At 32.2% G+C, this 13,582-nt stretch overlaps 1 protein-coding gene across 1 annotated transcript in view; it reads left to right on the top strand.

Moving 5' to 3' along the window:
- Nucleotides 1-5,470, top strand: part of LOC148943530 (salivary peroxidase/catechol oxidase-like) — a 171,675-nt gene extending 166,205 nt beyond the window's left edge. The window contains exon 14 of the mRNA XM_089101013.1: nucleotides 2,748-5,470. Within this exon, the coding sequence (XP_088957139.1) occupies nucleotides 2,748-2,949 (202 nt within the window). The 3' untranslated portion in view covers nucleotides 2,950-5,470. The remainder of the gene's footprint in view (nucleotides 1-2,747) is intronic.
- Nucleotides 5,471-13,582: the final 8,112 nt, after the last annotated feature.

Raw genomic sequence — 13,582 nt, 5'->3', positions numbered from 1 at the left:
ACCTATTCGGTTTGTTGAAGTAGTATTTTGGATCAACTAATCAATAAATGAATCACCAATTGATTTTCTATATTGATTTACATTTGAAAGTAATATGTTTAAAAAGAAGAGGGTCTTGAAAAAAAAACTTTTGTGTGTCGGAGTAATGAAACTAGATTGATTGTTAACAATATTACCTGTAGCCGTTTCTGAGATCAATTGATACGCCCCAATGCGCCCTTTGCCCTTTTGACAACTTGGATGCATCTAGTGTCTTCTGATTTAATGTAACATTCCACTCAATATTCCTTGAAATTTTCAATTTAATAACCTCAGCCATTTGAGAGACATTGCAGATAATCCCATTGACAACCTGGATGCACTCTGCCATTCTGACAAGCAGGATCAAGTTGAACTCTTTTGATTTAGTCCAATAATTTTAGTTGTAATAGTAAAAGTTGCAGTAGTATTTGCAGTCACAGTCACAATTACAATAGTAGTAGCAGTACTAATAGTAGTGCTCACAGTCGCAAGCAGTAGTAGTTGCAGCCTTAAGTTGTCGGAGTCACAAGTAGTCAAAGTCACATTTACAATCCTTGCTCCGGAGCTGGAGGGCATGGCATTCCCGGAGGCACATTTATTAGACCTTTTGCCTCTTTTCAACAAAATGACTCTTTCATTATTTCAATCAGTGTTGACGGGAGAGAGCATCTAAAAAGGGCGAAGGAGTGGGTTGCCCTCACTTTTCAACATCTCCCCTAACATAACCTGGAAGTTTTGACTTAATGCCTTCAGCCATTCCTGATAAATAGCTGATACACACTTTTGACAATCATCATAAACATAGTGTGTTTTGATTGTGCTTGGTATCCCTCTGGAAGTTTTCTCAAAGATTCACCTTAATACACTAAGCCTTTTTGAAGAGCCAGGATCAAACATACCCCGTCCCCCCAAAAGACAAAAATCTTATATGTTAACAATAAGCAACTTGCATAGTTTAAAGCCCTTTCCCAGGGGGGGGGGAGATCTAGGGGGGTATTTAAACTCCAGCAGAGTAGCTATTTGACCTTTGGTCTATCTTAAAAAATGGATATATTAAAATTTTGGGCCGGTATATTTGGAGAAAAAGGGCGTGGGTGGGAGCTCGTTGCCCTCCTATCACTTTTGATTCTTAAAAATGACAGTAGAACCTTCGACTTTCAATTGAATGAGTACCCTTCGAGGTTAGTACGACTTCTCCTTCCATATCGCTCTTTATTATATGTAACGCAAGAATATTGCTTCTGATAATGAAATAAATCAAAGAAATAAATAGGAAATTTGAGCAATTTTATGTTTAGAAATTTTTAATGGCGATACAAAATTGTTCAAAATGCAATTTGTCTTTAGCAATGTGCAAATGAAATTCTAGACTTTAAATTGTTTAAGGGTTTTGTAAGCCTTATTTTTATTTGTGTTTATTTCTGTTTATTTTAAGTTTGACCTATTCTTTCATAGTAATTTATGTTTGTTTTAAGTTTGACTTATTATATTGTTTTATTTCTGCTTGTCTTAGGATTCAATATCGCTGTTTTCTTCCCTTTGGAAAACTCTTTTTTCGAATATTGCCTTTTAAATTAGTTTGTTTTTTAATACCCTACTCGAACGTTGGAATGCAATTTAACTTTTAGGCGAAATTTAAATACTCAGTTAAAATGTCCGATCCTCCGTAGTATTGTAATATTTTCCATATCGGCATTTTCATGTTAGGGTTTATTGTAACTGATGGCGTTTTTAAATAAATGCATGTCTGGGTAATTTATTAAATGAGTAAACCCACTGTTGTTTGGTATTCAATAACCATTTTAAACGACAACAATCAATACAACCATTCTTGTATCTAAATAATAAATAATATTTCTGTCTTCACTGAAGTCACGTTGTCCCTATTTACATGCCTTGCAAGTTTCAAACCAATCTGAGAAACAAAATAGTTACTTAGGACGTTTTTGCGCCATGTAATTATGCAGCCTTTTTTGTGGTTAAAATTGGCAAGAATTTTTTTTTTTCATGAAAATTCGTAATGTTGAACTCGCACTAAAACACTTTCGAATTCCGTGCGTTTATTAGTGAATTTTTCTGGCACTGAATTCGGAATAGCGAGTTTCCATACAAAGATTTTTTTTTTCTGATTCAGAACCTGATTTTTTTTTTTACTATTGACTTTGGCATTCTGAATAAGAAACGATTGCCAAAAAAGAAACAAAAAATACTACATCATTCAAATAGGAGGGTTTTCCAAAGGAATTTTTCTTATGTAGGCTTCTTTTGTGGAGTGAGCCTAGAATTAAATGGGCAGACGATTTTGAATAAGATTATTATCAAAAGATAACCCTTTAAAGCTATACAAAGGTTTTTAAAAAGGCTGAAACTTCTCTAAAAGGAGTCTAAATTTTGGAGTCTTTACGGATCATTTCTGCTGGAAGACTGTTTCATAATGTAATTGATTATTGAATAAAGCTGTATAATGAAAATTTCTGTGTGTGGTTTTAGCTTCCAGTAAGAATTCCAAAAAAGGGCTAGGAACAGCTAATTGAAATAAAAAGCTATCGATCATTGAAATAATTTCAGCTCTAGAATACATATTTTGATTGTTTCAAATTGGGTACATATCTTGTTAGGGTCTTTTTTTATCGTCAAGTTTTTGTCACTATTTGTAATCTTAGGATTTTCTTTCATTGATTTCTATATACTTATTTTCTTTTTCCTACCATAATTTCTTATTTTAGGAATGCAAGAGTTTCGTGCAAGAGTTCCGTGTTGCCAGCAATGGATCTTACTAAATGGCGAGAAGAGCCACCAAGACACTATAAGAGAAGACCACAGAGGGCGACAAATTCAAGAAATAAAATTAGCCTATCATCGGATCTGACTGACGCCGAAGCTAAAGAAGCAAAGTTTCAGAACGTCTCTATATTTAGCTTATTTTAGCCTATTCATTAACTTCAGGAAGATAAACAGTAAATCTCAAAATCCATTAGGAACGTGGATTAGTCTATTACCAACATCTGTAAATAGTTACCATTTTAAGAAAATATTTTAAATATCCCGGATATAAGACAAAAATTATCCATAATATTTGATGGCTTTGCTTTGGCATTGTGCTAAATAGTTGAGATCCTTAATTCCTACATCGAGAAACAGCTTTTAGTTTAATAATTGTCAGGTAGATTCATGGTGTACGGAACCTAATTTCGATGGAAAAAGCCCTCCTTAGAACTCTAAAATTAGGAAGGCTACTTAAATATTATTTTTTCTAGATGGAAAACTATTATTTTGTGATAATTTTTGGTAGTTCTTATGTCACTTCGGCATATGTTTATCACGTGCTTATTTAGAAAGTTTGTCCGTCTTTTTGCTACTCATAAACTGAAAAACGACTTATGGTAGGGCTGAAATTTGGGGATAATTCCGTTGAAAACAAGTTAATACCCAACCAACACCGCCAGTGCTTCCACTATCTCCAAATTCTTTGGGATTTTTCATAGAACCTGCGAATTTCCCCAAAGAAAATGGATATCTCTTAATCTACCAAAATAGATTTTTATGACATTTTATCAAAGATTTTCGCGTTGATCGTGAAAACTGTGCATGTTCATACGATTTGAACAATGGCTTGCACTATTCTGTAGTAAACGTTACGAAAAAATGGTTAAAAAGCATTCACCTAATGGCCATTACTTGTTTTTAAAATTATATTGAAAAAACCATTCACAATGCACCACTTGATTGAAGTCTCAATATGAAAAGATTCAAGAAAACTAAAATTTTGTTTCTCGTCGTTTAATTCACGGAAGAAAACATCTTCGTCTTCTAAAAACAAGCATCAAGATCCGTTTTTTTCACAACAACAAGAGTCAAGATCCGTTTTTTTCGGCTTCAAGGGACTTTGAGAGGCGGACTCTTTGCTTTGATTTTTATCTTGTCAAGTGCAATTAACCAATGTGAGGGGAGGGGCCTTAGGGTTGGTGTGGAGTATATAACTATTTTATTATGCCTTAGAAGATAATCTTAAGGAATAATCATCTTTCTTTCTTTGATTGCTGCTTAATATTCGGTAAATTTCTCATGTCTGGGCATACGTTAATTTTGAGAAAATCTTCTTTCCGTTGTCTGGGACCAGTATAAGAAAGATTTGACGAACAGATGAAGAGGAATTTTATTTCGGTTCACAGAATTGACTAGCTTGAAATATTTCTAAATTAGACACAGGCTCAGTTTATTTGGAGACATGAGATAAAAACTGTTTTCCTTCAAATTCACAAATTTTGTAAGAGAGGAATCCCCCCCCCCCTCCCTGAGGACAGGTATGTCCCAAGCAGTATCTTGCGAATATCCAAGTATTTAAAAAAACTTGCCAAAAATCATGTAAAATGTTAGGTCTGCACTGTTCTCTCTAATTAAAAATGGTTTTTGACGTCCGCAGTTAATCTTCATCCCTGATCATTTTTAAACAAAATTCCATATTGTCTCCCAGAAACTCCAAAGCCATTTTCCTCTGAATTTTTACAGCTGGAAGCATTAGTGATAGTATTTTTCAAAATGGATGTTATTATTGATATTGTCAGAGCGAAAGCTATAATTACATTTCTACAAATATTTCTTGCGTAATAATAATCAATAAGATTATTCAAAAGACTATCCTTGAATCTAGTAAAAATGTTTTCGTATGCCATCTAGAAATGTTTCTCAGACTACGTTTTTTTATTTTCATAAACTCTAGTGAGATATAAATTTTATTTTTCTCAGCATCTTCTGCATCAAAAGTATAAAACTGATCTATTTGGTAAAAATAAAGTAATTTTATTACATTTTTTTTTTGTGCTCCATACATTTTATTATTGTATATGCATGCTGCTAGTGTCAATACTTATGGGCTACCCATTGATTGGGGCCGTAAAAAAGGTTATTTTTCGTATATTTATCCCAAAATGTGGCGTGGATTCGGATGGGTAACACATAAACTGTATAATTGTAATTTTATTTAGATGTCAATCTACTAAAATCGTATAGCTCTGTCCTTAAGGCCGATGGTTGATTTGTGAGTTTATTTTTCACCAAACACTTTTCAGAGGTATCCAACAATATAGCCGACCTGTCCATCTAGTTGCTCAAGTGTTGGGTTCTGGAAAAAAAGAAAACTCTAATAGAATATTTGTTTTGCCATCTGCTATTTCTCAGATCTTTGTATGATATAGTTTTGGGTTTTTAAAATAAATAAGTGAAACAGAGAAAAAGGCAGATAAGTATTCCTTTTTTGTAATGTTAAATTACGTAGGCATAATCCAGCTTTTTTCAGACATGTTCAGACATGTGCGTTTGTTTTTTCATTTACTACAATGAACTTTTGTGTTATTTTGTGTAAATGCTTTTAATATTTTCTTAAGCTAGTTATTTGATTAGACACTTTATGTGTACATTTCTGTTATACACGTGGTGTGAATAAATGTTTGATTTTATTAAATTCCTCAATTTTTATTCACTGCATCGTGGGAATTACGTCCATTTTTATTTTTTTTGTTGCGGAGCAACTGTTATGCTTCCGCAGCTATATTTTTCCTTGTGATCAGCGGTCTGTAGCTCCAAATAGGTAAGAGATGCAAACTCAAAATTTCTACTGCGTATCCGAACCGCAAAAGTGGCATAAAAATAACCAGTGAAGCTTCTAAATTGATATTAGTTTTCCAGAGCAAAAATAAAACCGTTTTTTTCTCATGCTGTATATGAGGTCAAAACAAAACTATTTTAGCTGCGAAAGTCAACTTTTTCAGAATCATTCTATCTGGTACTTCTTTAGAACTGTCTAAGAACTGGACAACAAAATTCTATATTTCTTATTGATTTAATGGAAAAAAATCTGGAAAAGTCGATCTCGAATACTAAATTCTGATGTTTTGGGGTGTTTCCTGAAATTTTTGATTTAATGTCTTGTATTTTAATCGAGTAATACCGTACTATGAAAAGTACACAACATGAAAGGAGCTTTGTTTCATAAGAAATTGGTTCGTTCCCTTAAAAATATTTTCAAAAGTCGTCATGACGCATCGATCTTTTTCGATATCCTAAAAGAATCTCTATTTCTAGATTAGATATCATTTTTCCCAACGCTTATATATAGGTCTCGACCTTCTAGTAGCTGGAGCTTGCATTGGTTTTCCAAAAAAAATTCCTTCTTTGACTTTGCCGATTTTGACGTTTTGACATTGCAGATTGTCTAAATAAAACGTCCAAGCTTCGAAGCTAAACTTCTTAAAAACAAATAACTCTGAATACTCATAGAACTTCATAATATATCTCCGACATGCTAAGCAAGATTTCCGTATTTCTCATAAATTTTTGGGAAAAAATATGGTAAGTCATGATTTCAAAATCAGATGTTCCATTTTTTTTAGTTTTTTAGTTGTCTTCTGCATCCGAAAATGTACAAGCCCATGGATTTCCTTGTTATACTAGAGGCCATCTTTTTTCTAGACTAGGTAGAATTTTTTTCCAATGTAGATAGACAGATCTTAGTCTTCTATGAGCAGTCTCTTATGTTTTTTTAAAGAAAAAATTCTTTCTTTGACTATTTGTAGTTTGAAGTTTTTATTCTGTAATTCTCCGAATTTTGCAAAGCAGACTACCCTAGCTTCGAAGCTTAACTTTACAGAAATCAAATAATTTTTAATTCTTATTGAAATTCATATTATTTCTTCGACAAACTAGTCAGAGTTTTGTTTTTTCATAAATTTTTGGGAAATAATACTGGAAATCCTGATTTCGAAACAGAAGTTCTATAGTTTTGAGTTCTTCAACAATTTCTGATTATACCGGAAATCTTGATTTTGAAACAGAAGTTACAATTTTTTTATTTTGATCAGAAATTTTTAGATACCGATAATTATATTTTATTCGTCTAATACCATGATTAGTCAAACAGTTCGTGGTAACGAACTGTAAGTAAGGAGCGACCCGGCTCAATGGTAACCGAAAGTCTAAAAAATGAAATTTTGGTACCAATAGATACATCAAAAGAATCAGATTTTAATTGTGATTTCAAATATATAAGTTTCATCAAGTTTGATCTTACCCATCAAAAGTTACGCGCCTGAGAAAATTTGAATATTTTCGAAAAAAGGGGAAAAGACACCCTAAAAGTTATAGAACCTTAATTAAAATCACACCATCATATTCAGCGTATCAGAGAACCCTACAATAGAGGTTTCAAGCTCCTATCTACAAAAATGTGGAATTTTGCATTTTTTGCCAGAAGAAAGATCACGGATGCGTGTTTATTTGTTGTTTTTTTTTGTTTTTTTTTTCTTTTTCCCAGGGGTAATTGTATTGACCCAGTGGTCCTAGAATATGATAGGAGGAATCATTGGAGCGGAAATTAAAAGTTCTAGTGCCCTTTTTAAGTGACCAAAAAAATGGAGGGCAACTAGGCCCCCTCCCACGCTCATTTTTTCCCAAAGTCACCTGATCAAAATTTTGAGATAGCCATTTTGTTTAGTATGGTCGAAAATGTGATAACTATGTCTTTTAGGATGACTTAATCCCCCGAAGCCCCTGGGGGGAGGGCTGAAAGTTATGAACCTTACCCAATGTTAACATAAAGCATTGGTTATTGGGAAGTATACAGACGTTTTCAGGGGGATTTTTTTGTGGTAGTAGGGGGTGGGGGTGGGTCGTGGGTTATGTGGGAGGATCTTTCCATGAAGAAAGTTTTCATGGGGGAAGGGATATTTCTATGAAGGGGGCACCGGACTCCCCAGCATTATTTTAAAAAACATCAGAAAGTAAATATAAAAAAACAAGTTTTTCAACTGAAAGTAAGGAGCAACATCAAAACTTAAAACGAACAGAAAACATTAGCTATATGATTGGGTTCACCCCCTAGTCAATACCTCGCTCTTTAAGCCAAAGATTTTTTAGTACTTTCATAAGAGCTCTTTATTCTAATTAACGGCCTTTGTGATTAAGGGGTCATTTTTAAAGAATTGGAACAAAATTTGAACTTTAGCTTAAAGAGCAAGGTATTGACTAGGGGGCAAACCCCCTAATATACGTATTAAGAATATATGAATATAGAAGTTCGATACGTAAGTTAATTCGTAAGTTACGTATATTTATTACCAATAAAAACGTTCGTAAATAAAATTCAACAAGTTTCGAGAAAGCCATTTAACCAAATAAAACTGAAATTAATATGCAAATTTTATTTTAATTATTCATGTACGGTGAGCCAAAATCAAAACCTGTACTAATTCAAAAACGTTCAAAAATTAAATAAAAAAAACAAGTTTTTTTAACTGAAAGTAAGGAGCTACATTAAAACTTAAAACGAACAGAAATTATTCCGTATATGAATGGGGCTGTCCCTTCCTCAGCGCCTCGCTCTTTACGCTAAAGTTTGACTTTCTCACAACTAAATTTTTTTTAAACAATAAAAAACTTTAGCGTAAACAGCGAGGCACTGAGGAGGGGACAACCCCTTTCATATACGGAATAATTTTTGTTCGTTTTAAGTTTTAATGTCGCTCCTTATTTTCAGTTAAAAAAACTTGTTTTTTTATTTAATTAGCAAGAAGACATGCACTTTTTTGTACCTGACAAAGAACTATAGACTATGAAATAAAAATTTACGCAATGAACTTTTTTTACCGATGTTAATTAATCGCAGTACATAGCATACAGTCTTAATACATTAAAAAATAAGATCAATGTGGATAGAAGTAGTAACTATATATAAGGTTTCAACCCTACAAGAAAACCTACGCCTCAGGCAGTGCAGTTTGACGTGCATATTGCAAAAAGTGAACGATCCTTTTATATTATATACCTATAAAGTGATCATACATGTTTTGGAAGTATAATTGTGATTGTATAACGCAAGCAGACTGGTTTTTGAGACACTTTCATCATAAGGTGTTTTTTTTTTGTTTTTTTTTACCAAAAAATAGAAATTGTTAACCTTTTCAAAGAAAGTGATTAGAACCTGTCAAATAGTTTGATAACCTCTAGCTTAAAGGTATCTCAATGAGTTTGATTAAGAATGCAACATGTCTAAAAATAACTCTATTTGCAAAAAAAAAGTGTTTAGCATTTGCGAATTGGACTCTATGAACGATATTAATTAATGTTTGAATAATAGGAGCGTGAATAATTCTCATTAGTGATTGGATCGTATAAAAACGGAGAAAAAGTCTTCAACTGATGGCTAGGATGGGTAACCTTAAGGATAAGTTTGATTCGTAGAAGGTCTATTGTTAGTTTGTTACAAATTTAGCCTATGTACCCAACTAATAACGATAAAATGTTTATATTACTTGATTTATCTTTGAATTCTTTATATGTCATGTATAAAGCAGATCATACATTTGAACTGTGTTGTCAATTTAAAATAGAGTTTAACGTTATAGTATACTAAAAAGTTGGTACTAAGAGAGATGTGGATGGAAAGAAAAGAATTTTAATAATGGATAGCTTTACTTCTTCGATGTGTTCTGTATAATACATAAGTGGCGTTTGAATAGTGTTGTCAGTTTAAAATAGAGTCTAACGTTATAGTATACTAAAAAGTTGATACTAAGAGAGATGTCGATGGCAAGAAAAGAATTTTAATAATGAAATTCAGAACAAACCACAGAAATCCTTGCAAATCAAGTAGTAAGGTGTATGTGAGTACGAACAATCAAGGATCATAAGCACCAACGATCCTAACCACCAGAGACCTCAACCCCCAAAGGTCCCCTATCCCCGAACTCGAAGGGCGCCCCCTCCCCTCCAACTTTTTGGGTCCCTCCCTCCATTTTTTCAGAATTTTTTTTTGAATTTTTTTTAACTTTTTTATTATTTTTTTTAACATGATATATTTTTTTCAACTTTTTTTACATGTCTTCGAATGATATGAAACACTTAAAACAAAAAAAAAATCATATTTAATATTTTCCAAACTCAAAATGAAAATGGTATAGACATGTTAGTCATGAACTTTACTATTAGATAAATACTATTTGTAGTAACACTTTTTTTTATTGGACTAAAAAATTTTTTAGACTTCGAAACAATTCAACCTTTTTTTACGCATCTTAAAATAACATAAAATATGCTTACGGCTCAATTGTACTCTATGCTTGCTCAGAGACACGATGCGGCTTTCCCACTGGTACTTTATGGCGGGTCATCGACACTATCTAGTTTATTGCATGTTTTAACTCATTATTTTTCTACGCGGTGGAACGATAAAGATATAAGCCATATCTTTTAAAAAAAAGTGAAGATGGACCATTTTAATAAAGTGTGTTCACATGACAGTGTTATTGTAGATTTGAATGCCCACATGGAGAAGTATTTAAACTATAAAAAATGTACAAGTGGTAGCACTATTGGAAATGTATGCATGCATTGTCATGACAGTAAGGAATTAAATTTCTTTGGAGTACCGAAAAAATTCAACTCTTATGTTGGTGGATATGCAAGATTGAGATCTCCAGAGATGATTGCACTCAAAGAGAATGCGAACATAAAAATAATCGTTGATGATAGAGGACAACTCCTTGCTACTGTTGCAGGTAACACATTACCTACTGATACATCCTATCGTCAGCTTTCAGGTATTAGCATTCAACGGAAGATCAAAAAAAGAAAGGCCTACTCTTCTACTAATATCCTAAACCATATCTTGTCTACGTGCCGAAACTGCTACATGTGTAAAAATAATGTGATAATAGCCTGTCGATGACACACCAGTAAAAATTGTGTTAGGCTCAAAATGGAATAATGATTATTCTACTGACTACGAACTATGAGAAGACAATAACTACAATATCAAGAGAGAACATGGTGAACTATTTTATGGAACAGATTCAAAATGTCCAAAGTTGATCATTGATACTAATAATGTATCATAATATATTTTTGTATTAATATTCTACATAGCATTATTTCATTAAAAATATATTATGCATTACATTGTTATGTGTTCATTATTTTTAGAGTATGCTTGCATATCAATCGTTTAGAAAGTCTATTAAAATATCGGAGATGTAAGAAAAGGAATTTGCATGCATTTATTGTCAGACACAAGGGATAACATTGACAAATCTAGGTATCAGAATGAATAAATTCTTTATCAACATCAGTTGTTGGATATGTCATTATGAAAAAATTGTAAGTAAGTAAGTAACAAACTCTTTCTTGAATTCACCTCTTGGATACACAATACAGAAATTTAATTCAGGAAATCATGAAAAAAATTGAACAAATTCATTATTAACATTCTTTATCAATTGAATTCACTTCGATCAAAATACTTTGCCCGATACTTTAAATAAAATTAGCAAAATGTAAATACCAGAATGAATAAAAAATTCATCATTATCCATAGTTCGATATATTGTACAAGGTTGACGAAATCTACTCATTAGATTTATTACAATCCACGCACCGGAGGGATTAAATTCCATATCAACATCCCTTTCTCGGATACATGGGATAAAATTTACTAAATCTAAGTATCAGAGTGAATAAATGCTTTATCATCATCATTTGTCGGGTATATCGGATAAAATTGAAAAAATTTAAGCATCAGATTGATTAAATTACTATATCAACATCCATTTCTCAAATACATGAGATAAAATTGACAAAAGCTCAGCGTCAGAGTGAATAATTTTTTTTGTATCAACATCTTTTGTCAGATACGACGAATATAGTTGACAAAATCTAAGTATCAGATTGGATAAATGCTATGTCAGCATTCTTTGACGGAAATGCTGGATCAAATTGACAAGATCTAAGTGTCGGAGTGAATAAACTTTTTTTTTATCAACAACTTTTGTCAGATCCATCAAATATAATTGACAACATCTAAGTATCAGATTGAATAAATGCATTATCAACATCATTTGTCGGGCATATCGGATAGAATTGACAAAATCTCAGTATCAGATTGATTAAATTCTATATCAACATCCATTTCTCGAATACATGGGATAAAATTGAAAAAGCTAAGTGTCAGAGTGAGTAATTTTTTTATCAACATCTTTTGTCAGATACAACGAATATAATTGACAATATCTAAGTATCAGAGTGAATAAATGCTATATCAGCATCCTTTGTCGGATATGGTGGATAAAATTGACAAAATCTAAGTGTCAGAGTGAAAAAATTTTTTTATCAACATCTTTTGTCAAATACATCAAATATAATTGACAAAATCTAAGTATCAGAGTGATTAAATGCCTTATCAGCATCTTTTCTCGGATATCTCGCATAAAACCTAAGTATCTGAGTGATTGAATTCTATATCAACATCCTTTTCTCGGATACATGGGGTAAAACTGACAAAATCTAAGTAACAGAGTGAATAATTGTTTTTATCGACATCTTTTGTCAGATACAACGAATATAATTGACAAAATCTAAATACCAGATTGATTAAATGCTATATCAGCATCCTTTGTCGGATATGCTGGATAAAATTGACAAAAGCTAAGTTTCAGAGTGAATAAACTTTTTTAATCAACATCTTTTGTCAAACACATCAAATATAATTGACAAAATCTAAGTATCAGAAGTGATTAAATGCTTTATCAGCATCCTTCTTCGGATATCTTTGATAAATTCTAAGTATCAGTGTGATTAAATTCTATATCAACATCCCTTTCTCGGATATATGGGGTAAAATTGACAAAATCTAAGTATCAGAGTGAATAATTTTTTTTATCAACAGCTTTTATCAGATACAACCAATATAATTGACAAAATCTAAGTATCAGATTGAATAAATGCTTTATCAGCATCCTTTGTCAGATATGCTGGATAAAATTGACAAAAGCTAAGTGTCAGATTGATTAAATTCTATATCAATATCCATTTCTCGAATACATGGGATAAAATTGACAAAAGCTAAGTGTCAGAGTGAATAATTTTTTTTATCAAAATCTTTTGTCAGATACAACGAATATAATTGAAAAAATCTAAGTATCAGAGTAAATAAATGCTATATCAGCATCCTTTGTCGGATATGCTGGATAAAATTGACAAAATCTAAGTGTCAGAGTGAATATTTTTTTTTATCAGCATCTTTTGTCAAATACATCAAATATAATTGACAAAATCCAAGTATCAGAGTGATTATATGCTTTATCAGCATCCTTTGTCGGATATCTCGGATAAAACCTAAGTATCAGATTGATTAAATTCTATATCAACACCCCTTTCTCGGATACATGGGATAAAACTGACAAAATCTAAGTATCAGAGTGAGTAATTTTTTTTATCAACATCTTTTGTCAGATACAACGAATATAATTGTCAGAATCTAAATATCGGATTGATAAAATTCTATATCAGCATCCTTTGTCGGATTTGCTGGATAAAGTTGACAAAAGCTAAGTGTCAGAGTGAATAAAATTTTCTATCAACATCGTTTGTCAAATACATCGAATACAATTGACAAAATCTAAGTATCAGAGTGATTAAATGCTTTATCATCATCTTCTCTTGGTTATCTCCGCCAAATTCCAAGCATCAATGCGATTGTATTATACGTCAACTCCCATTCCACAGGTACAATGGG

The sequence above is a fragment of the Artemia sp. Qi Xiang Cuo genome, chromosome 15 (genome assembly GCF_049724085.1).
Source record: "Artemia sp. Qi Xiang Cuo chromosome 15, ASM4972408v1, whole genome shotgun sequence".
NCBI classification, from domain to species: Eukaryota; Metazoa; Arthropoda; class Branchiopoda; order Anostraca; family Artemiidae; genus Artemia; species Artemia sp. Qi Xiang Cuo.
This window is presented reverse-complemented; position numbering and strand designations above follow the sequence as displayed.